At 39.8% G+C, this 26,071-nt stretch overlaps 1 protein-coding gene across 5 annotated transcripts in view; it reads left to right on the plus strand.

The window, feature by feature from the left end:
- The window catches only part of AMBRA1 (autophagy and beclin 1 regulator 1), a 125,776-nt gene that overhangs the window by 28,313 nt on the left and 71,392 nt on the right, over window positions 1-26,071 (plus strand). For 4 of the 5 annotated variants that reach the window (XM_052694775.1, XM_052694780.1, XM_052694776.1 and 1 more), the window contains 4 exons: window positions 3,654-3,740; window positions 10,384-10,566; window positions 22,491-22,571; window positions 23,061-23,161. In XM_052694775.1, coding sequence (XP_052550735.1) covers window positions 3,654-3,740; window positions 10,384-10,566; window positions 22,491-22,571; window positions 23,061-23,161 — 452 coding nt within the window. The remainder of the gene's footprint in view (window positions 1-3,653; window positions 3,741-10,383; window positions 10,567-22,490; window positions 22,572-23,060; window positions 23,162-26,071) is intronic. The other variant, XM_052694778.1, reaches the window with a different exon arrangement.

A 26,071-nucleotide genomic window follows, 5' to 3' on the forward strand; every position in this document is an offset into this window, starting at 1 on the left:
ATTCTCATCATCGTGGCAGTGACTGACAACCTGGAGGATGATAATGTGTGATTTTTCCTGGTGAGCGGGGGAAGAGAGTGGAAATTGCAGTTTTTCTGCTAATTGTACTTTAGATGTCATTTGTGACAATTTCATATTGTCTAGACTGAGACAGTGGAGCAGTTACTTGTACAAAGCCTGGTGTTAGCCTGTTATATATCTAGGTAGCAGAAATTGGGAGCTTGGGGGGGAGGGCGGGCGGTGCAGCAAGGAGGAGAGGAAGAGGGTTCTGTAAGCTCCGGAAAGGATTTGAGTGTCAGGCATCATCTACTGAAACGTTTCCAAAGGAGGTGCAAGAGATGTGTATTTTTGTTCTCTCTTCTCATGCTTCTCTGCTGGAAACAGACATTTAGTGGCTAGCGCTGTCTTGTGTCTGCTGCTATTTCTCTGTGTGTTGTCTTTACCCTCCTTAATAAAATTACTAGTAACTTAAGTAATGTATACTTTGGTAGGATATTGGGCTATGTTAGACTCTGGGCTTACTTAAAACATGCACTCTGTGCCTGTTTTGAGACTTAGGATGGCAAAAACTGCAAATGCAGCATCTAAGTCTACTATAGAATGCAACATGAATGTTTAAAAACGTTCATCTGCTCCTTCCTTGGGGACAGTAGGTTACACTGTCTGTATCAAATTAGACATGTTATTGATGATTGTAGCAGTGTATCTATTATTGGACCTGTTTGTCAGTAGCAGATGCATTCAAATCTGTAACTTGAGCCTCAGGAGCTTAGTCTAGAATGAGTTAATTAAGTAATAGATGTTATGTGTGTTCAGTACTCAGGTTTTAGTACAGAGTTTGTTATTCTTGGGAGCATTAAGTGCAGAGATCCATCTGGATCTCAGGAGATTGTACTTTGCCTTTTTTGTTTTGCTTTTTTTCCTACCATATATATTGATTTCCACCTGTTTGTTGCTCTTAGTAATTTGAGAGGGCACAGTTGTAGGATAATTAAGAATCCACAACATTTAGCAGTTTCTTAGCAGCATTATCTTTGCCCATGTGGTTTCAGTGCAGCCCTACTAAGTGGCTTGTGTACTTTGCTGTGATGTAGTGCAGGAGGTGTCTTTGGTGCTGGCAGACTTGGAAGACTCTTGAAGGACTGTGTTAACTGAGACTGTTCAACTCTGCACAGTCTCAGAGTGCGTCCTATGGATGGCACTTAATGAAGTGTATCTGGCATCCCTCAACAGCTCGTGTTGCTTCATGTTGCAAGCTGACGAGGTAAAATCACATAGCTGTGAAGACTATAGGAAATCTGTTTACCTGGATAATTGGGTGTTGCGTATCAGTCTGTGGCTCAGTCAATTGCTGGTTTATGTTTTACTTGAAGTAACACTTAATGGTTTTCATTGGAGATGATGATTACCATGCAAAGCAAGGCTCTTCCTATTTTATTTCAAGAATCAGATAGGGTCTAAACTCTGTTTCCAAGCAGAGAGCCTCTTGGCATGACTATCCCAAGGTACTGTGTGCCTTGCTGCTGCTTCCTGTTCAAAGCTCCACAGTTGGCATGCATGGGACTGCTGTCACTGCAGGGCAAAGCATGGCTCCTGTAGCTCCTTCTAAAAGAGATTGCTCTAAGCCTCCCCTTGCACACCAGATGCTGGGCTGTGGGGTGTGTGATGCTGCGTGGGCTGGATGTGGGCTGTGGGACACTGTTCATCTTGCTGCACGTTTGGGCCTGGCACACGGAACAAGGAAATCTTCCTGGTTTTGCTGTTTTGTTTGAAGCATCATTTGTAGAACATTAAGCTATTTGTGCAGACTTAGAATAAACTGCTCTGGGTTTTGGAGAGCAGTGCTTGTGCAGAGATTAGACAGGGCTGGTCATAGGATGCTTGCAGGCTGCTGAGTTTGGAGAGCTGTGTGTGTTTGGAGAGCTGTGGGCAAGCAGCCCATGAAAGCAGACAAGAAAAATCACACTAAAACAAAGCCATTGCAGGTATCAGTTCTGCTCATGACAAATCCGATCATCCATTTCTGTCTTTCAGAAGTAATAAAAGCTGCTTATTTGTGTTGGGTTGCAGTGGTTGTAGGTCTACTGTGTAAAACTGTTGTACCATTAATTCTGGATTGGCTGCTTTTGCATGTATGGACTTCTGTACTTGGAGCAGGAGAGAGATTTTGGTGAGCCAGGATTAAAGTACTGTAACTTTCTGGGGAGCCATGGGATTTGCAATATCTAGCAGTGTTAAGGGTGAGAGGTTTAGATTCAGTGACCTGGGGAAATAATTCATTTCAATAAGAGATTTAATAACTATTCTCGAATAAGACAGATAATGTCTAGACAGCTTTGTGCCAGAGTGAACAGGATTCTTTACCGCCTGTGAAGTCCCAGTACTTTGCAGCATGCACTGAGTCTTTGAAACTAAGATTTTATTCATTTATTTAATCCTGGAAGGCAATCCAGATCTGTCTTGTGATTTTGAATGGAGGAGGGGTAAGTCTGCTACTGGGAACAATGTGTCATTTGCAGTCCTGCTGTGCTTACCTGAGAAATTCTGGGTAGGCTTGTGCTCTCAGTATCTCTGTTCTCTTGTGATATTATGACTTGCTGTCCAGAAGTGGGAAGTTGGATGTGGATCTGGTCCACCATCTTGCTTCCTGTGTTGACGTTTGGTGTCCTGCATTGCAAATGCTAACTGCGAAGGAGGAATGTGAGGTTGAGACTGATAGATTCAGACCTTTCTCGCCAAGTGTGTGGGGGGTGAATTGAACAGATGTGGTGTCGGATCTCTTTGACTTTCAAACCATAACAATTTTCATTTGATTTACAATGACTGGAAAACAGAATTTAGAGCAGGAGCTCCAAGGCAGAAAGACTTGAAAGGAAACTCCGACGCCTTATAAACTCTAGTAGTTGATTTTTCCACTCTCCCCACCTGCTCAAAATCATCTCTCTTGTGTTAATGTAATGGCTGCAGCAGGCTCGACTGAGTCAGCTTTGAAACAATGTCATCCTCTGCTTTGTGGCAAGAAGCTTCATAGAGGTGCACGTAGAAGCTGTGGTGGAGGACATGTTCCTGTTATATGCTTTGATTCTGCTGCCTTCATGACTCAGACTTCCTTCTCACATATTCAAGCTGTCTGGCTGCATTTGCATACATTTACTTCTTGAGTGAATATTTGGTATTTCTCCCAGTGACTGATTAAGATACAGAGGAAATGAACACTTTTGTGTCCAAAAGCCTCCTCCTGAGCCCTGAGTCTAAGACTGAATATCTTATTGTGAATATTTGCCAACAGTGCCCTTAGTCTCTGTTGTGAACTGTGTCCTATGCTCGTTAGCTAGTTTTGTGGATCTGGCAAATTGGGATAGCTTGTCTCCAGGGCAGAAATAACATCTGCATTCTTCTCTTGAAATTTGGTAGCTGGTTTGGGATGACTCTTCTTACTTGAGGTATTCTTTCTTTTGTATGATGAAGATGTTACTGTTTTTGTAGCTGTGTGGCAAAAACACGTCATCAGTCATTGATTTAGTGTGTGGCAGAATTCTCTGCACCAATGGTGGAAATAGTTCGAAGAGGCTTTAGAAAGTAGGACGTAAGCAGGAGAGACTTCATAGGAGGACTTCAATTTTTTTTTATTTTTTTTTAAATTTTATTTTTAGGAGGTTGCTGGAGTCTTCCCTCATTTCGTTATCTCGCTATGATGGAGCAGGGTCCCGGGAACATCCAATCTATCCAGATCCAGCCAGGTAAGAGCTAAACGCAATTTGAAGGCATTTTAGTTTCATGGACAAAAATACACATATCCCTGAACCCTTTGGGAGTGATCCTAGTATAGGTCCCATCTCCTCCCTACTGACTAGCTATAGAGACAGAGCTCAAACTGAATGTGAAAAAGTCATTAGGCCTTGAGGTGAATGAGGAAATGAGAAGGAAATTGCTGTTGAGGTAAGCACATAAAGATTCCTGAAATCATTTGAGATGGAGAACACTAGGTGGCAAACAGATGCAACAGTAAGTGAGATGTTATAAATGCATCAGAAATATCTCCTCAAGAAAAATAAGAAAAAAAAAATTATCTATTTGGGAGCAAGGGAGACTGCAGTAAAGACAGCTGAGAGCAGGCAGTGTGCTTGGAAGAATGAAATGTCTCTGCAAGACATTTGTATGAGAGAGCATAACCAGAATGTTAAGTATACTTAACTGAGAACAAATTATTGACAATTATATCTGAAGAGTCATGAATCATTGACATTAGACATGGAAACACCTGTAATGCTGCTTAATCTCCAGAAGAGGTGGGAGTGTTGTAGAAGACTAGAAAAAGCAAACATGGTAGAGTTATCAAAAATGGAAACAAGTGATCTTTGCAGTTACCACTTCGTGTATTAAGAATGCAACAGATGGGATGTTGTGACCCACAGACTGTCAGAAGAGATGATAGAATTGTTAACAGCAAGCAGCTATGGAAGCTTTCAAAAACTAACTTATGACAAAATGAGCTTTCATTAGATGGGTTTAGCAAAGCTATGAATGAGGAAAATTGAGTGAATTTTAATCATTTAGCCTCTTAAGGAACCTCCGGTGTAATTGCATGAATTGACGGCAACTCGGGTAATCATAAAAGAGAATAGTATGGGTATAGCAGAGTATCAAAATTAAATATCTGCGTTGCTGGAGGAGTTTCATTTTGTTCTTTTCTACGTTGACAACAGCCTATGTTTTTATTCAGACAGCACTTCAACTAAGGATTTTGAAACAAGAAGTGATGTTGCAAACTAGCCACACAGTATAATTATGCTATTAGGCAACTCTTTGCTGACTCTGTATAAGTAAACCTTTGTAGAGGTGAAGTATTATATTATGCCTTTTTCCACCTATTGTGAAGAAATTTGATCTACGAAGATGGCTCAGAGGCTTAGAGGTGATGTAAAACTGTCTGTGAGTGAGGTGTAAGCTAGAGTGTGCTGCCTATATGTGAGGTCATTGGAAAACGTGTCAAGGTCTTGGCAGCTGAGTATCAGAGCAAAGCTGATATATGTAGAAGTTTTCAGGATGAGTATTGATTAAATGGTATGTAGAAGGTTGATTCACCTAGAGAGATGAAAATGGTATTTTACAAATATTAATAAAAGGATACTACTGCATTTAGGTCAGTTTGTGGATAAGTGCTGTTAAATGTCTGGAAATACACCAGTCCTTATTTTCTGGAATGCATAATACAGCATTTTCCTGATTGCTTGATTTTTAGCAGATTTCTTGAGCAGATCTGTAAAAAATGGTTCTTGCTCTCAGGAATTATAGTTTAAATAGGAAAAAAAGCAGGAGTGCCTGCTGAGATTACTGATTTTATTTATTTTTTCCTCCTGTGTCAGATCTCTCCCATGATGAAGCTCAGTAAAGTGTATGAAAAGGGATGACTGTGTGAGACACGTCCTAGCATAAGAAAGAGAGTTGCCAAAAGTATTTTTATACTTGAAGCTATTTTTGAACTGATACAGCATTCTTCTTGTGAAAGTTCAGCCTTTTTTTTTTAATCCTATAGAAGTTATAGTAGTGTGAGTTTATAAGGATCTTAGGAATAACAGCCCAGTGTTGAAACCTCTTAAGAGGTTTAATTTGTTCCACTCAGTGCCACTTTATCTTTTTTCAGAGAATGAGGTACATAATGTTAATCAGTGTGAGCTGGAAATTTTGAGTAGAGTGAGATGAGTTATTTTCCTTAATAAATCTTGCTGGTGTGCTAGGCTAGTAGAATCTTTTAATTGTCACTTCACCTTGTTAGAAATTGGAGGGAGGTGAATAAATGGAATGCTACTGTGCTTGAGTTTTCTGTAGCATCATAAGTTTGTAACAGGAAAGGTAGAACTTTCAGATGTTCTTAAAAAAACAAAGCAACAACAAAAAAAACTGGAAGAAGTGAAACAAAGACGGAGAACTTGATCTATACTCCTTAAGACCTCGTTATCTCCAATGGATTTTTTTTTTTTTTAATTTCATCCTTGCTCTGAAGAATTTATTTTCAATTGTGTTTATGTGTTTCAGTATCTCCTTTCTGTAATGGCACTGCATTTGAACAGCCTAGGTCAAGAGTGAAGCAGGGCGAATGTTTTTGAAGTTACCTCAGGCTTAGAATGAATATTCAGGCGTAGACTACAGTAGAGTTTCTCAGTGGCTTTGCTGAACATCTCTAAGGTCATTTTGACTCTTAGGTTGTTCTTCATAGATCAGATGTATTAAGCTTAGGAAACAAGTTGCTTAGGAATCAAGAATCAGGAGCTGGCTCCAAAAGAGCACCTCTTAGTAGCACGTTAAACAAAGATATTCCAAAAGATGCTTCCAGACTACATATACAGAGGAACACAGGACTGGTTGGTAAGTGCATCTCTAGAAAAATCTGAGCTTCTGAAACAGTTGCTGGAGAATAAATGCTTAGGTTGGCAGTTTTTCAAGCCTGAACGTTGTTTCTGAGTTGAAGGCTGAAGTGGAATGGAAGCAACTAAAAGTTGGTGTCCGTTGCCAGTGGTACCTTCAGCTCAAGCATTCATTGGTGGTGGCTATGCTTCTGTAGTAATCACCATGGAAATCAGTGTCACCAGTCAGGCAACCACTTTAAAAGTCTTCTGATTGAGAAACATTCATGGGTGTGAGTTATAGTAATGTGAATATCCTGATCATCAGATCAGTCAGAGTTGATGAGTGGTGTCTTTCCTTCTGAGACATCAGGGAGCTTGGAGGCCTGTAGCCTAGTTCCCTTGCATGCATGGTATGCTGATTCTTGCTGTAGTCATTCTGGGCAGCTGTGTGTAGTCATCCTTCAGCTAAAGTTGTTGTGATTTTTATTTTTCCTTCCTCTGAAGCCACTACAATGGGAAAAGGTGAAAAGAAGCATTCTTTGTTTAAAATATTTTCACATTCCCTGTAAACATGTCCAGGTTTTTCAGGTATCTGACTGTAGCTGATGACATTGTGCAATGCAGTAGCTGTTTCTTTAATGCTCATAATGCCATTTTGTGCAAGATATTTGAACTTAATGGTAGTAAAACATTTCTTTCTGTTCCTCACTTTCCTTCAGTTCTTCTTACTGGCCAGCCAGCAGCATTAGGTACCCAGAGAAAACCCCATGTCTCAGTGACACAGCTGCTGGATGAGACAGAAGCTGTTTGGTTCTGGTTTTTGCACAGCAGCAATTCCCCTACTCAGTGCCTTGTTCTGTGTCTGTTACTTGTGGCAACATCATCCCTCCTACTCCAAACCATCTGCTTCAGTACCCAGGGTCCAGTCACCTAAGAGACTAGGTTAATTCAGGTCCTGTGGTGCTGTCAGATACAGCTGACTGTCTTGGGGATGCAAACTTGGGTTAAGAACAACTGGATAAACTCTACTTGTGCTTTGCCTTTGTGTTTTTTTTGTTTGGTTGGTTGGTTTTTGTTTGGTTTTTTTTTTTTTTTGGAAGCTTAGGTGGGAAATAAATGAATCAAGCAGTCTGATGGTCTGCTGTGATTGGCTTGTATTCAGCCAGCTGGTAGATGAACTGCAGTCAGCAACTGATTTACAATTGTATTCAGTAGCTGAATGAACTTAAGAGGTATTTTCAATGTTAAACAGTATTTCTTATGCTGCTTTGCAGCATTCTACTCCCTCCAGGACAGCTAAATCCCTTATGCTGGTTCTCAGTTCTGATTTGTGTCATGACCATATTCCAGAGACAGATACAGCCTGACAAATATGACTTTTTTTGTTGTGCATGCACTCATCTGCAAAGATTAATTCCCTAGCCTATTGCCTTGAATATGTTTCTCCCCTATACTGTTGTATGTTATCACTTGCACTTTTCTTTCTGTGTATCAGACTTAAGCTTCTTGTCTTACCTTTGGAAATCCTCTTCATCATCTATCCATTCTGCATGCCACATGCTGTCAAGAAGCTGAATCTGGCTGCTAGTCATCCGTTATTGCCAGTCTTTATTGCTTATTCTTTCATGTTCTTCAAACAAGAGTCATTGTGTTTCTCTTGTGATGTGCTGCATGGCTTGAGAATACCAAATGTCTGCAAAATTCACTCTTTGCGTCTTTCTGTAAAAATCTCCCTATGTGTGCAATTAACAAAGAAAAAGGTTTAAATGATTACACTTCTGGATTGCTGAGACCACTGTTCATATCTTCTTGTATTACCTTGTGCCTGTGTTCCCTTTTATGTCTATATGCACATATTGTGCTGTAGACTTATTTTCTTAGCATATGCAGAGACGTTGGATTATGCAAAAGGCCAAAGAAGAGAACAGCTTTTTGTTTATATGTGCATTTGTGTATATCTGCATTTCTGTTTTTTTTTTTTATACTTGGCCTGGTAAGTCTTCAGGGAGTTGAGAGAGTAAAGAGAAATGCTATGTACAGCCAAATCTTTTACGTTATGAAAGCACGAACAGCTTTAACTCCTCTAACAGTGTGTAAAAGACGAAGGAAACATCTAAAAGGAAGTGCATGTACGTGGTTCTCCTTACCACTTTTGCTGGCTGTTGAGAACCTTAGCACACCCCATAGCCTCTAGTCTGCCTAGCAATGCTGAAGAAATAGTAGCCTGGTAGTGTATGGGGAGTTCACAGTGAGAAGAGGCATCTCTTACTCTCCACATATTTCTCATTAACTTCTTTTTTGCTTATGTGCCCTGAATGTATGGAGGAATGGGAGATTGATTGTCCTTGATGGTTGTCTGCAGCCAAAACAACATTAATAACAATCAGTCTCTTGGAGAATTAGTACTTTTTTTTTTTGTGCTGCTTTAGGGAGCAATCTCTCAAAATGCTATTAAATATAGATTTCCAGTGAAACATGACTTTAGGGATAGTAGCTGAGCACTTTGTCAGACCAGGTCTGATTGTTTGCTGCTCATGCTGGTGGATGTAAATGTATTCATTCATCTTACTTGTAGTACTTCACCATAGAACCAGCACAGCTTGCTTTGGGTTGGGATGAGCTGACAGGGAAGAAAGTCTAAGCCATATAACAATAATGTTATCAAAGGATGATTATGGAGTTATGTTTTGTAACTACAACTCAGTCAACCTTTCTAGTGGTCACAATGAGAGTGAATATGACCTTAAGAGTTCTCTGGCTGACAGCAAGATCTATTCTGAAAAGACTTAACATTGCAGCTCTGTTCTGAAGATGGATAGCATTCACAGAAAGCAGAAAGTCCACCTCTTATGTGGTTGCAGAAAAGTGTATTTTCATCTCTGTATTACTCTCTGGAATTTACTGTTTACTTAAGTTTTTGCTTTATTTTTTCTTTGTTAAAAACTGCTTAAACTTTTATCTGTAGACAAAAGTATGGCTGTACACTCTATTATTGGTCTTTTGCCTGTAATGCCTTTACAGAAAAGGAGATCAGCACGTACCAGGGTCATGAAAATAGTCTGCTAACTTGCATTGATGAAAAAAATGAAAATCAAACATGTATGGAATGGGAGAGCTAGAAGTTAAAGGAATAAGCATGTTAATGTCCTCAGTTTTTGAGGGTTGTTTTGTTTGTCCCTTTCCCTAAATCTTTGTTCAAGTCTAACTCAAAGGTGAATACCATGATTCTTCAAGTCTCTAGGCTTTAATACTGAGTAACTGTGCCACAGAAAGTATGCACTAGAAATTGTGGATGTGTGTAGGGTGGGAAAACAGTGTATTTTACTCATTTAGCACTAAGGACCTGGGTAATACTAGTACATAACAGCTGATGCAAACAAAGGCCAAATTATACTTGTGAATGGATTAAGAGTTAATTACAGAGGAAGATGGGGTGCAGGTTTTCAATCACAGTGCTACTCTCAGAACATTTAGGGGGTTTGATGAAGCTGTCAGTATATGAAATCCTTACCAATTGGTTTACAAAGCATTTAAAACAGTTTAACTTTCTTCCACGCTTGATGTTTTGTGCTGTTCCTATGAAGTACCCTCAAGACAGCATCACCTTGACTCCCTGTTTGAACACTAGTGCTGTTTGACATTGCTAGCTTTGTGCATTCAGTCTGGGAGCTGTCTTGCTTCTTACCAGTGATGGTTTCTGGGGTTAGTTGTGTGATCTGGTAATGAAAGAATGGATTCCAAAGACTTCTCAGAAAAGAATTTCTGTGCTGCGGTTGAAGTTTTTGTTTACAGATATTCTATAGTGCTTATATTTGCACAGCAGGAGAATCATATAGGTGTAAAATGCATGAAGGGAAAACTAGTTTTACTTACTTTCCTTACTTACACTGTCTTACTTGTGGATAAAATAAAACCAACCTGTTTTGTGATGTGCTGCTACCGTCCTGGAACTTGGAGCTCCCAAGGAAGGGCAAGGTTGGCTGTCATTCTGTACTTCTGTAACAAATGTTTGTATGTATCTCTCTCTCTTGCTCAGGTTATCTCCTGCTGCATATTATGCTCAGAGGATGATTCAGTATCTTTCTCGGAGGGACAGTATTCGGCAGCGATCCATGAGATACCAACAGAACCGTCTCCGCTCTTCCTCCTCCTCTTCTTCCACTTCAGAGAACCCAAGCCCATCTGTAGAAGGAAATGACCTGGAATTTGAAGATTTTGAGTAAGTGTGCATAAGCTGTCCTGCCCTTTTGCTAGTATGTTGTCAGCAAAGGACCACTTTGTGGCCTCCTGCTGCTTACCAAGCAAAGACATCTCAAGCCTCCTATTGGAACAGGATAAGTTTAGATCATTCATTCAGTCCTTCAATGAAAATGAATTGCTACAAATTGATCTTGTCATTTCTGTTACAAAAAAATGAAAATGGCTTCAGGCAAACTTGGCAAGTGATTCTACCTCAACCACATTTAAAGGACTGGTTGAACAAAAGATAGGAGAATTTTGTTTTGTCGTGAAATTGTTGAGCCAAAAATATATTAGAGTTTTCAAATACTGAGACAACTGAGAACAACCAGGAGGCTTTGCAGAAATTAGTTCTGTAGTCTGAGGCTATTGGAGACAGCCAGCATGTTCCATTACTTTTACTTGTTGTATCCATACAACTTTGTCAGGTTACTTGAAGTTTCTGGGATTGCATTTTTTTGGAAGACCTTTTGCTTGTGAATCTGTGTTAAGGCTTAATTTCCTGTAAGGAGAGCAAATGGTTTCTCATGTCAAAATGAGGAATGGCCCTGCGTCCTAACCTTAGAACTGCACTTCTATGAGCCACTGTATTTCTTCCTGAACAATTTTCCTGACAGACTTTTAAGTCTGCTCTCCAACATCTGCTTTTGGACTTTTAGTGATACCCAAAGTGATCCCAGAGAACAAATTTATAGCAAATCCTTTCTAATTAGATGGGAATAGAGTAATAGGCTGTTTAGGATGGCATGGAAACCAAAAGCTCAGGCATTTAATTGAAAATGAATTTTAGAAGAAAAGAGGATGACTGTTCTCATCTGTCTTCGGTCATTCCCTTTAAATAGGAGACTTTTCCTTTGGTATTTTAAGTATTTTCACTAATTTATTTTTTCCTCTTTTTTGTATATTATGCTTAAGATATGGGATTATTGTGAACATGGTTACAAAAGTAGTCCATACAGACAGTGTGGTAGGGAGATGCATTTCTTTGAGAGGAGCTTTGAGCCCCTCATATCTGGGCTTTTGTGGTGTTCCTACCAGCAGAGGTTGCTGTCAACTTCGTTACTGTCAGAGTTTTCTTGTTTGCTTGCTGCAGTTGCACATGTTTGAGATGGCATGATGCTAAAGCTCCATGCCCTTTGTGGCAGCGTGAAGTCCTTTATGAAGAATGCTGGTAAGATTGTTTCATTCCTGGGTGTTATTTTGTGGAACTGTTGTTTCGTGCTCCAGCAATTATTCAGAAGTATAGGGTGAATGAGTATCTCCCATCACTGTGGCTTTGTATAAGATGAAAATGAAGGAGGGTAAGGTAATGCAGAAGAGTCACTGACTATAGGCTTTTTCAAGCAGTACCCTGGCCTGGAAAAGCAGAAATGTGCTGGCTGCTGAGCCAATTTTGTAAGGCGGGTACTTCCAAGTGCAGACCTTTATTTCTTTTACTCCATTCCCTTCATTGGAGGCAATTTGTTCTGCGGGGAAAAGAAAAGCTGGTAGAATCTCCATTCACAGAGTCAGGCAAATACCCGCAGAGAGGTGTGTTCCCCTGCAGATAATATTCATGTGGTGAAAGCACCCAGTCAGGGAACTCTTCAGTGAACCAAGCTCATTGGTTGTCTTTCATTTCATACTGAGCAAGAAGTGCTCATTCCTTACTGTATAGTGGCTGAATTTGTTGGCTGAATGTTTCATACTGAATACTTGTCTGTGCATTCAAGACATTGTCTTTTTCCTTCTCTGCTTCATTATTTCTCCTGGCTGATTAGAGGGAGCTGCTGTGCAGGGTCCTTTAAGCTGAAACTTGTCTCCTGACTCATTTGATTTCTGCTGTGACTATACAATTAAATGTTGTGCATTCTTTATTCTCCTTTTGACTCCTGTATCCCTGCTTTTTACTTTGCCTGAGCAGAGTCATATGTTTCTTTCTTGCTCTGATTTCCCTGCTTCTCCTGATCTGATGCATTACAGAGAATTGCTTATTTGTGTCTCTGGATTCAGCTCATGCTTTTCTATTGGTATCCGATGAACTGCTCTCAATGTAAAAGCCATAGCAATTCTCCTCAATGCTTTATCTTTCTAACTGATTAATGTAATTGGTTTTAATGCAGTCTCTCTTCTTGACTCTTGATGTCTTGAGGTAGCATTAAACGCCAGTTGGTCTTACTGCATGTAAAGCTGTGGGTAAGGAACAAGTCTGGTAGATGTGCAGAGTGCCTACCAGACAGGTTATCTTTGGCTCTCATTTTCTTTGGACTTCTGAGGAGCCTCCTCTAGGATTCACTGTTACATCTTTTCAACTTTGCTTACCTGATGGTCTAGTGTACAGGATGCAGAAACCTTGGCCTCTGTGCTGTTTGTGTGCATATGGCCCATAAATTTAAGCTAAATCTTCTTTCCCTGCACATCAGTATCTTGATTTCATTTTCTTCAGAATGCCTGCAATTTCTCCAGAATCTCATTTGAATTAATTCATAAATATATTTTGTTTGTGGTAGTGATAGCTGTAGAGTTGGTCTAAGTATGTGAAACAGTGGTTTTTTTCATAGGTATTAGTAATATCCTTTCATTGTACCAGCTGCTATGGGCAGAGGGAGGAGGGAGACACAAGCTATACTTACATTATTTGATCTAATAAGATTTTATCTCTCTGCATGCACTACCTGTGTTTAGCCTGTCACTGCTGTCATCTCACTGCTTATTAAATACAACTGACAACTGTAAACTTAGTCATGTCTGCAAGTAAGTATTTTATACATACTGTAATGTATATACAGACTGTAATATTAGGTTATTAACAGATAAATTGATATGAGTGGGATTTTAGGGTAGCATTCTATGAGTTCTAAGCTAAAATGAAAATGTTTATTGTATTCTGGTGTAAGAGTCTCTGAGTGGAGAATGACATCATTTCTTTTTAACTGGTGGAAATAGATTCTTTGTAGACAAGTCATAGATGTTGAACTTGCTAATTTCAAGGTCTTTTTGAGTGCCTTCTGTTTTGGAACATGTAGTAAGTACACTTCTTCAATAAGTTTGGCTGGGTCTCTTCTGGTGTCTCTTACTCTGGGGTAAAATATGGGGTTAAAATATGAGGTTGTGCTTCCAAGGACTCCTTGGATATTGCATATTAATTTTTTATGTGTAATTCAAAATCTGTCACCCTAATCATTATGTGAAGCTGTTTCTGCAGGTTTATTTTTCCCATCCATGTAACTTTTTTTTTTTCTACTGAAGATATGGAAAAGAATACAGGTTCTTTTATCTGCCAGACAGAAAATCAGATATACAGTACAGTGTACCTCCTTGTCTGAAAGCCTTGCTCAAAAGTCCTTCAGTTCTGTGAAGGCTTTCAAGCTGGGGCTAAAGGTGTGGCTGTGGCTGATTCCTGCTTTTGAGTGCAGGTTGCCTGGTAGAATGTAGTTATGAAGGATGTTGGAGATAACACTTCTTTAACATCTGCAGCTTTTTCTTCTTTTGTCCTTTTTCATTCTTCTCAAAAGGATGTGCGTTGGGCATGCAGTTGTGCCACTGTCACAGAATAGGAAGGTCTTTCCTGTCTTGTCTCTAGACAAGAAGGGTTTCACCTTCCAGACCTAAAGAACTTGTTTTGGTGATTTATCTTTTTTATTTCTTTTGAGACATTTCAGAGCACCCAGGCAGAGAATATGAGCACCATAGGCACTGTTGTACTGAGACCATAATGGGCACTCTGTTTTTGTGGAAGCAGTCTTTTGCTTAGCGGAAGTGATGGATCACCTGTGGAAAACTTACTAGATTCTGGATAAAACCATTTAGCTTTTTTTCTCAGCTTTAAATCCTTTCATTTCAGGCATTTCTGGACCTAGACTTCTCAGATGGGCATCTGGAAGAGGTCCCTCCATAAGCGTGTAAATGTCCACTATGTCTGTTTTCTGCCACTTTCAGTTTCGTTATTGATGCTGTCACAGCTAGAATTGGCAAATCCAAGTTCTTCCAGTAGTCTCTTGCCTTAAAGTTTATGATTGAAATCTGCCAGCTGATTGCCTCTTTATTGGGTCGTACGTCTCACTTGTACTTTATTTAATGTAATTTTATTTTAGAGAGTGGTACGGTAGGTTTTTCCCCTTTTCTGTAGGTGAAATGTTTGGTTTGGTGTTTTGTCAGTGTTTTGTCATAGCCAGCGTTCTGCTTGGAGCTAGCATTTTGGTTTAAATTTTATGTAATAAAAAGGAAAGTTCATGGCTAATTAGACACTTCTGCAAGATATCCAGGCAATCACTCTTCCTTCAGAATCTCTTAATTTAAAATATTTTATCTTATATATTTTTTGAAAGTTTGACATGTCTTAGTATCTGACAATATTAAGAACTGCCTGGAAGCAATTGTGTTCTAAATTAATATTACCTGAGAAAAGCCTGAAGGGATGCGCAGTGGCCATGGCAATGTTATTACTCAGTGTCACTTGGATAGCTCAGGCTTTTGACTCTTCTCTCACTTCTTGTCAAGGGGAATGGTGAAAATTGGGTGTGGAAAAGGAGTTGCATATCACAATGGAAAATCAACATGTAGTTTCCTTAGTGCCTGAATGGAAAGAAATGTTTGGATGGTTAAAGTGAACGAGTGGAGAAGGGTTTGAGGTTACCATTTGCTGAAATATTTTTTTCCTTATACTTGTGAAGGAATTTTGTACTTGTTTTAAAATCCAGTTTTTGCCTTCTCAATTTGACTACATATTGTTTGCTGGAGATGCAGAACTGTTAAAGCACTGATCTGTGGAAATGCAGTCAGTTCACAGTGTACCTGCTGTTTTCCCTGTCCTTACTGTTTGTTGCATGTAGCTGCCTTTGTTGTTGTTTTCTTCCCACAGCCTGTTCATCTATGTTTTTGGTGCCAACTGACTGGAACTTGATGGTCACATTTGTTGTTCTTCGCTCCGGCATAGGTTTCTGTCGCAGTTAGCACTAGGATGTTGCTTCTAGATACACAGCAATTTATGTTAATTATATTCATCATCTTAAACACAGTTGCAGGCTAAGAATGCTAACAAGTCCTGGATGAATGGGAATGATACTGAAACTACTCTTTGAACTTCACTTTTCAAGGATTAGTGAGAGTCTTAGTTTGGCTTGTGATCTGTTCATAATAGCCTGCAGCTTCATTTTCCCTGTTCTTTTTATCTTTATCTTTTGTGACAGTCTTTTATATTCTCCTTATCTTGGTCTTAATGTCTAATAATGCTGCTTGGATGCAGTGACAGGCAATGACTATTTCCTTGCAGGTGCACTGCAGGATATTGCTAACCTCTCCAGCATAATGCTGTTTAACCAGTAAGTCAGATTCCAGCAAGGCGAGTGTCTTTGTAATGGTGGTAAGGGAACAAGTGCCTCTTGGAAGGTGACAGTTGCCAGAAAGGCTCTCATCATTTCCCACACTGTGTGTTGCCTGGGCTTCTTGAAACAGTCTTCATGTCAAGACCAGATCCTTCACCCTTCTGAGTTTTTCTGCAACTTAAGCTGCTTGAAGTTATATTCATTGTTTTCTTTTTGCCTTTGCTTTCTGACTCTGAAACTCTTAATTCAAACAGGATCACTTGGTAAACAATGTCTGGTGTTGATGAGAGTGATTAAGGAAGCATTTTTGTTGCTGACCATACAGAGCAGGCTGTGGTTAGCTTTCTGCAAACCCGTAGAACTGACAGTTGTGTTGGTTGTGCAATTATATTTTCCTTTCTATTTCTCTTGGAAGAGTGGCATAGTAATAGTCAATGTATTCTACTAAAAAAAAAAAAAAAAAAAAAAAAAAACCCACAAAAAACTAGTGCTTGTTTTTGTCACTTAATTCCAGTACTAAAGTCCAGTGGGGCAGCTGTTACGTGTTTGCTGTACAAACTATTGGTGGTGCGTTCAGTACCCACATTCATGTTCAAGTGCTTGAAAATGCCCCGTTAAAGGGTCTCCAAAGAAAGGCAGTTGTAATGCTGGATGATCTTTTTTTCTTTTTTCTTTTTTAATAAAACATTGAACACAGTTGTTTCCTCAATACTCCAGTGTCAGTTTTAGGCTGGGGTGCAGGGAGTCTTTACCTCTGTCCAGGTTTCTATTTTCTAAGGATTTGATGTAGCTGTGGGTATGACACCTTTTAGAATAAGGTGTTATCTGTTAGAAAGTTCCAGCACATAGTGAGGTGATTAGAATAGAGTCAACTGGAAACCTGCTCTGCTCCTGGATAAGAGGGCTTTGTTGTGATTTGAAATTAGTGTTTCTCTGAAGCAATTAATCCTCAGTGTTTAACAGGAAAGTGCTGCTATTTCTCTTGACCGGTGACAAATCCTCTCTTATGTGATGCTTGTCTGAAACACTTCATCTTCTGAAGTGCCATTTTTAATCTTGTAAATACATTTCCCTCAGAATGGCCCTCTAAAAGGCAATCAAGGCTGGAGGTTTTGTTTCCCTCTAGGCAGAAGAGCCATTAGTAACACAGCAATCTACAATACCATTGCTGTTACTAAGTTTTAGTTGATAAATACATGGGAACACCAGAGAAAACTTTTCTTGAAAAAACTCTTTTGACTGACATTTTAGCCTTCAGAAGAACATTAGAAAATGGAAAGACACTATGTCTTGAGTGACTTACCTAACTTCTTCATCAGTTACCACATTAAGTAGCTATGTAAATAATTTCTTCTATTCTTACTTTCTCTAGATGGGCAGCAGTGCTGTTCTTTCATGTTTTTATTCTTCAATTTTGTTGGACTTCTGCTGTTATGTTTAACAGTCTGTTCCATGGTCCAAATACATTTAGTGCCAAGAAAAGCTTATAGTGAGGTGTATGCCTCTTTTTGCTTAATTTTTCTTGGTTCTTGTTGTATCCTTCTGTTCTAAGTACATTGGTAATGGTCATACCTTATAAAAACAGGTAGAAAATATTGTTTTTAATCTTTGAGATTGTACATTCATTTAAATCAAATTCATTTTCATCCTTTTGAAGTCTGCGAATGTTGATATTTGTTACCTTTTTTAATATGCCCAGTGTGTCATACTTACCTATTTGTACCTACATATGGAGAAAAATCTCTACTCAGATATTGTCTTGAATCTTTTCTGTTAAACATGTTCCTGTTTTTAAGTGAGATGCTGTTGTCCTCAGCCATAAGTAAGATGGCACCTTTTTTCTGGGTTAAGTTTACAGATTTCTCAAGACTTAAGAATTATGAGTAAAATAGCATCCCTAGAGTGGAAACTGTAAGCTTCTAAGAGACCAGCCAACCTTATTGATCCAGGACATGTTATTCCAGCTACCGCGTCCTTCCGCAAAGTTACAGCAACTTGCATTGTGACTTTCATCTTCTAAGATATGTGTCTTACTGAAATATTGAGATCATCAAGGTTTTGTTTATGTTGTGCTTACCTCTCAATTTTGAGAGGCTTATTTCCTAGAAATGCTTCTAGTTTTCTCAGTTTGCAGGAGATGCTCAGGATCTTGCAAGATCAGGCAGAAAAAAGCTGAAGTTCTAGCGTTTTCTGATGTCTTGACATGGTGGTTGACATGTTCTTAGAATCACTAGCAAACAAAATGTGCCCCCGACTCCTTTTCCTTTGTGCTTCTGTACCTTTGATGAAACATAATGTGCCTGATCATGTCCTATGCAGCTCTTGTGGGTATGCCCTTCGCAGTTATAAGTCATCTGTTTCCATCCAGATCCTCAGAGAATCCTGTGAACAATACAGGATCCTCAGAGAATCCTGTGAACAATACAGGTTCTGTTTCTTCTTCACGGCCATTTTATTGACATTGCAAGCGTACTCTCTAAAGGACCTGGGTCAGTTTTGGCCAACCTCCAAAGCCACAGTACTTTTTGGTAACCTCTTCAGAGCTCTTGGTATGATCTTTGTGCTACTCCTGCCCTTTTGCCGATTCCTCTGAAGTAACCTGCTGCAGTCTTAGACAACTGCTAGCCTCGTGTTTGAAGTTCTGACAGAGCTTTTCTTTGTATTGTATTTATTGATGGTGTAACTGAATCCAGTGCCAACCCTTCAAGATATTTGAAGATGCCACTTCACCAGTTATATAGCATCAGAATGAAGTGCAGAAACCTCTGCAATAGAAATTGATTTAGCATTTTAAATTTGCTCAGATGAAGCGCTATAGAATGCCAAAAATATGGAACAATTGGCTTGGTCTGGCATAATTTGATCCTTTCGTGCTTGTGTGACTTTACTGGTACTGGTTCTGATAATTAAATGGCTTTTTTACATGGTCCTTGTTGACCTAATTCTGTTGGCAGTGTAGGCAGTTGGAGTTTTAATGTTGACTATAATGGGACTGGCAGATTGCATTAGAAATTCCATGCCGTGTGTTTAATTTCACTTCCTAATACAACAATTTCTAAATATTAAAGATTACTGTTGCCAAGATTGAAAAGCAAAACCTTTTTTTTTTTTTTTCTCCCCTTTTCTGATAATCTTGACTATCTTCTGTACAATTTCAGTTATTAATGCAGTAGCCTGTGAGAAAGGAAGCCTTTATTCTCCAAGCTCTGGAATGCATACTTTAGCACCCATGTATGTTTTCACAGCCCTCATTTCCACTCCATTCTGCATATTTCAGTCAATGGGCAAAAAAAGTACCAAGAAGAAATCAAGTTTATATAAACTTTAATCCTTCCGCTCCATGAGCTTTGCAAGCCTTCTTGAATGTATGGGAACGTTGCTTTTTCTTCCTGTTCCTTTCTGTGTTAATGCTATTTTTCTCCTACCAACTCTTACTCACTATGTTGCTGTTCTGAATTATTCCATGCTGGGATCTAAGCAAGTTATCTGTAAGCTGAATTCTGGACCAGACCCTTTAAGTTTGTTGACCATTTCTAGGTTTTTGCAGTTTTCCTCAGACAAACTAGTCTGGTTTTGTTTCTTCTTCAGAAGTTTCCCTGTGCCATTTGCTTTTGCTGGTGCACTGACAGCAGAGGATATTCCAAGAGACTTACAACTCTGTTACAGCACTTGCCAATGACAAATTGGTTTCATTTATTTTTGCAAGGAAGCTGTTGGGTCGTTTTACAGAGGAAGCTTATGAGTACAAATATACTGAGGGATTTATCCTTTCGGGTTATGTTAATTAAACTATCCACTGCAAATAATTAGCTGAATGATTCTACAGGTAGTTGACATTAGGTAGGAAGTGGAACATGTGGTTTTCACTCCTACTTTAGAGAACTTTGTAGGAAGCTTTTAGTTTCTTGCAGAAGCACTTCACGCTGGCACTGCAGTCAATCTAACATCTGCTCTCCTCCCTCTGTCAGCAGGCAGTGTGTAATACAGAAATAACACAAAGTGCCACCCATCTTTACTGATCTGTAGAGCTTTATATTTTCCTTTTTAGAAGGTGCAGAAATAATCTTCAGCTGGCACCAGGGTAATATCAGCTGTTCTAGCTTTACAGCACTAGATGCTCAGAAACTCTTTTATGACGTTGAGCATAGGAGTTTAGACATAAATGACTGTAAATTAGTGATTCAGAGTGATGTTTGGTAATATTCCCTTTTCACACAAACAGCCAAGTGAATGTATCTTACTCTTCCATTCTGGTATTTGGAAATTTTAGCATTCTCACAGGATAGTCTCTTATTCCAAATCCTGTTGCATAAGTTACAGGGTAGCAGTAGTTGGAACGGTGGGGGGTTAAATTTTATTTATTTATTTTAATTTTCAAAGGAATCTTAAAAGTAGATTGCTTTATTCTGAATCTCTAGAGGCTGTCTGTTGTGATGAAAACTGAAGAAAGTATAGTCTGTTTTTTACCTTTCTGACTTTTTGTATTGTAAACAGAGACAGTAGAAGATTTCCCCCATTCAGGTTCTCCCATCTTCCACTCCAGTTCATCAGACAGCATGTGTCCTAAATTGTTTCTATGGAACCTTGGTTAGTATTGTTTTAAAATACCAGAGGTAGTTGCTTAAGGACTCTTGATTTCTGCTGTGGGAAACTTTGCACCTTCACCTTTTTAAATTTGCTTGCAAGGGCTAATTCCTCATTCCTTTTGCAGAGCCTGTTGCAGAGATTCTTTTTATTTGGGTAGTTCTACAGGGTGCAATCCTGTTGTTCCTCTTGTATTTATTTATCTGCTACAAGAGCATCTTGTGATTCTAGTACATGTCCAAAACAAGTACATAGAAACCATTTGGCTTTTGTTCTCCCAGGACTGCATGTCAGCGTAGTTTCAAAAATTATACCTGAACTCTTTAGAAAAAGAAAAATCTCTGTATTTCTTGTCTGACTTTCACCAGCTCTTACTGTGTGTGGCAGGATCTGGAGCAGGATGTTTGCTGTCCCCTTTTTGCCTTTTCTCTTTAGCAGGAAAAGTTGATATGTCGGCACTCAGACTTCTCAGTATTTTCTTCTGTTATTGATCTGCTTCCTAATAGAGTGGAGGCTTCTGATAAAAGACCAGCAGCATCTTTTATTTTGCTGATTTCAGGATCCCCTGTTGGTTTCACAGAAACCTCAGGGAGAGGTGTGGCTTTGGCTGCGAACAGCAAATGCTGCTTCTGCAGCAGGAGGAGAAATGGATGTGTTGAGCTTTCATATAGATTTTATTTTGGTGAAATAACTTGAAATGCTAATGAACTTTGCAGAACAACCTCTGCTCTTGTGTTCTTGGTTCCTCAAGTGTGTGGGAAACAGCCATGCAATGGACTTTCTTCTCAGCCCACATTTCTTGCTCACTGACTTTAAAAAAGCAAAATAAAAAAAGAAGAAAACAATCCCAGCCACATGCACAACTTGCTGGAGTGGGTTAGGAATGCACGGTGAGTGTGTTACATAAGGAATATTTAGTTTTCTGGCCATTCTAGGCGTTTTTAAGTAATATTCTCCCCACAACTGCCTGGGAGGAGGGCAGTTAGAACTGCAGACTGATGGGGGTCTGGAATCCAAGGAGAACGTACTGCTCGTGCAAAGTCATGCAGAGAGTAAATTTCTGAACTGAAAGCATTTAGCATTGTGGAGATCTGTTTCAGAACTCAGTTCAGTTGATGGAGTGTCATTTTGTCAGGCACTCTGACTCTATGAATGCAGTGTCAGGAATTTTGTTTGCTGGAGGTCCTTCAGTCTTGGCTCCTGCTTGATGTGGGGTTGCTTTTACCAAAATCAGCCATGACTTTATCTAGCTCTGGCTTGGGACTTCCAAGGATGGCAATTCCACACAGCTGCTCTGGCAGCCTTTTTTGTCTTGCACTGTTATGGGGAAGAAGGCTTTCCTGTACCTACTGTAGGACAAAAGATTCTAAACCCTTTCACCTCATTCTTCAAGGCATAGTCACTTACTGTGAAACAGAATGAGACGTTTTTGAAGAGGTATGGTTTTGTCTGATACCACTTAACGTTTCTGACTTCAAAGGAAAAGCTTGTGAAAAGTGAGATTTATTTTAAGTTGTGATGGCACTTAAATGGACTTTGAAGGGAGAGAGCTCAGAAGGAGTCTGCAGATGATGTTTCTTAGCCAGAACTTCTGGAAATGAACAGGTGAAATGTTACAAATGTCCTTGGCTAGCAGAACATTTTCTTCAGGACTGTGGTGTGCTTGCTTTTGTTCTCATGGTCCAAATCATAAGGTTTCAGATTCATTTATTTGGATACTGACTTTAATTAATTGACTGTGATTTTGTTGATGCTTTTGAGACACTGACAAACAATGAGGAAACTGTATTAAACTGTGTATTAGGCAATCTATATGCAAAGCTATCAGATATTTCTGGTATAATGAACTGTATGAATTTGGAACACAAGAAGCATAGGACTTATGCAAGAGAACCATTAAAGCTCAGTAGTGTCCTCAAAATGACTAGTTGACCTTGCTTTTTTTTTTTTTTCCCATTCATGGAGAATACTTTATTACACTGTATTTTCAATGTGCAATTTTTTTCTTTTGCTGAAGGGACAACGGAGATCGATCCAGGCACCGAGCTCCCCGTAACGCCCGCATGTCTGCGCCGTCGCTGGGGCGCTTTGTCCCAAGGTAAGGCCTCTACTTATAAGAATAGAAGGGTGTGAAAATCCTAGAGGAGCTAGTTGCAGTACAACTCTGTGATACTTTCAGATTGATTTTCTTTCTTTTTGAGGGCTGCTGTTTTCTTGGCTGGCAATTTCTGGAACACCTGAGATGGCATATTAGCATCATCAGTGATCTTAGCATTTCTTACCTGCATGTTTGGACATAATAGGAGGAGAAAAGAATCTGATGGGAAATTCCTAGTGAGACTTGCTGGTTTAAGATTAGGAAGCTATTGTGGGATTTGCTTGATGGTGACTTCAAAGCCACATTGATTAGAGGAAGGTCTAATCTGTAACTTGCCGTTCACTTCAAGCAGTGAAATGGCTTGATAAGCAGAGGAGTCCAGTCTTCCTTCTGCTATAATGTGCTGAGATTTAGTCATGTTTCCTCAAAGCAATTGCTGTAACATACTGAGATGTGTCTTCAGGTACATTCACAGTCTCTGTTTTTCAGACGCTTCTTGCTGCCAGAGTACTTGCCTTATGCTGGAATTTTCCATGAAAGGGGACAGCCTGGCTTGGCCACTCATTCTTCTGTCAATAGGGTTTTGGCAGGTAATGAGATTTCCTTGTTTGAAGTTGTTGTGTATGTTATTGTTATTTTTTCTCATGAATCTGTGCAGAAGACCCACCAGAAAAAGGCTAATTCCAACTGTTGATGTTTAAAGTCCCCCTGAAACAACAGAGAGGACTGTAGGGCATGATGATAAACTATCATTCAAGTTCTTGAGCATTGCAGCTTCCATTCTTTGTAGATGTGTATGGGATTGTCAGCATGATTTGGGGAGGGGTGCTGTTAACAATTCTCTTTGTTTAGCTTCCTTCCCTATTTCTAGATGTCTTAACAACCTGACAGACTAATGATCAGTTTGCTGCAGGTCCTTCTAATTGAATTATAGGGTGCCTTGTTCGTGTTCTGGCTGGCAAGATGCACACAAGACAATGCAGGATTCAATTAGGATCTTAATAAGTGTGCATTAAAAAGCTAGGCTGCCACCACATGGTGCACAGGCATTTGGGAGCCTTAAAGGGCATGCAGAGGCAGGAGGGGATGTGGAAGGGAAGAAGAGTCGACGCACTCCTGCAGCTCATTAATGAAATGGTTCTGGATGGCATAAGTCTTTGGGGTGCTTTTTTGGCTGATTGTGAGTTGCTCTGTAATTAACTCAAGTGCAGGGAAGGCATCTTGGAGCTTGAGGGAGGACGACAGACAAGGTATGGACAGATAGGCCAGCATGTGCTTTTTTCCTGTTTGAAGGCAGTTTCATCACTGAAAGGAGTGCTGTAAGGGTCACACAGACTCTTGAGAGACCTTTAGCTTATCCTAAGCTATGATCAGTTATGCCTAAACCATGTTGTGCTTACACTGGAGACTTCCCAACTGTTCACGTGTGGAGCTGTGGTTTTTGCATGGCTCGTTTTGTAGGACAAGGGTCTTGTCTTTGATTTCTGGCTCCTAAGTGCAAGAAACATCTCCTGGATTTTTGTCTGTGGTTGTTTTTGTCTGAGTGAATGTATGGTTCATAAACCTTGTTGGAATAGATTAGGTTTCAAAGCACCTCCGCTATTTTTTATTAGGAAGCAGTTGAATTAGCCTGAAGCTTTAGCTGACGCATGTACTTTCCCATGCTTGCTGCCTGTGTGGGCTTCGGTTGTTGGCACATGGAAACAGCACACTGGCAGATAATTACTTGCTGCCAGGCAACACTGCAGAGATTTTCTGTAGCCCAGCTTTGCAGGGGACACCTGTCTTCAACCCTCTTCCAGCCCTCCTCATAGTCTGCCTATTCCTTAGTGACTGGGAAGCAGCCTGGCTGCTTCTCCTTGCACATTTTAGGGAATTTGAGCCCAAAAATGCACACTTGCTATTTGCAGCATGCATGCCAAGATTAACAAAAGAAGATGGAAGTTGTTTGCTGGAAGCTCTGTGATTACAAGGCCAATCTTTTCTGTATGGTATTGTGCAGAATATACTTCAGGAAAGGTTTATTGGCTGCTGCAGTGTTATGGTATCTCTCACTGGAAATGGCTGGGATTCCAAGTGAAGACTTTCACTGACTGAAATATAAAAGTAATTCTCTGATGCAGCAATTCCTTGTCATACTTTATTTCGGCATTCTGTTTATTTTGGTCTGTACCTACACTTTCAGCTTTCAAAATGTTTTACACTTGCGTTCAACAACATGTTAATGTGTTACAGAAGCCAGGAAAGTTGAAGATGTAAATATTAGGTGGAGGTGTGAAGGATGAGAACTAGAAAACGAGGTGGCAGTTGTGGAATTGAGAATTTCTTGTGGTCATTAGGTTAGTTGCAGCATTGGCATTTTTGATACTTTATTTTGGGGCTGTTGAAAGTTGCACTGCAGACAGTATGCCTTCTTTTCTAGTTAACCTTTGCCAAAGCAGTAGTTCTTTCTTCACTACCATAGTGAAAAAACTTATGAATACTTTAACGCTGGCCTGGCAATCACAGGTGAGGTTGCCAAGCTCTGAAGAAAAATCAATCATCTTCCACTTAAATCAGGCTAACCAAAACTTCAGTGCTTTAAACTACTTATCCTATGGTGCATCCAGACTATTACTTCTGATTTATTTTTTTTTTTTAAATCCATGAATGCCAAAAGTATTTCTTATGCATCCTCTGCAGAAATTGAGGAAAAATGCCGGAAAACAAATACTGACAGCTTGCGTAAGAGCTGACAATAGACTTCTGTGGCTGTGTGTTCATGGGAGATCTTGGTTACTCTTCTTCTGTCCCCTGTCCCATTTATTGCTGTATGAGGAGAAAAAATAAAAGTCAGATCATAAGGGTTTATGTTTTTTGTGTTGTACTGACTAAATTTCTTAGAGTCAAATTTCTTGCTGTCAGGTTCTTTCTACATTCACTTTCAGATTTCTGCTTTATATGAACAACTTTCCGTTATTTAATGTTATTCTCCTGCAACTCCTAAAGACAGCAGAATCACAGAATCACAGAATCACCGGGTTGGAAGGGACCTCAAGGATCATGTAGTTCCAACCCCCCTGCCTAGCAGGGCCACCAAACGTACACATTCAGATCAGGTTGCCCAGGACCCCATCCAACCTGGCCTTGAACACGTCCAAGGACGGGGCATCCACAACCTCCCTGGGCAGCCCGTTCCAGGGCCTAACCACTCTCCTTGTGAAGAACTTCCCCCTAACATCCAACCTAAATCTTCCCTCCTTCAACTTGGATCCAGCAGTTCCATGCTAGGGGAGGGTGTCTTGTGAATAAATGCAATCTTTAACGAACTCCCTGAAATAATGAGTTATCTAAGCGGATGAGCTAGCACAACACCACTGTGGATTTGACAGCATGGCATTGTTGGTATGGGAGGTCTTACAGATGATGTAGGCAGGGCTTTGGTCAGGGTTAGATACCCTTGTACTTCTCAGGGCATGCAGCAGTCCCCACTCCAAAACATTTCCAGGTGAAGGTAGGAA

Source organism: Tympanuchus pallidicinctus, unplaced genomic scaffold (assembly GCF_026119805.1).
Source record: "Tympanuchus pallidicinctus isolate F22 unplaced genomic scaffold, pur_lepc_1.0 scaffold3, whole genome shotgun sequence".
NCBI lineage: Eukaryota > Metazoa > Chordata > Aves > Galliformes > Phasianidae > Tympanuchus > Tympanuchus pallidicinctus.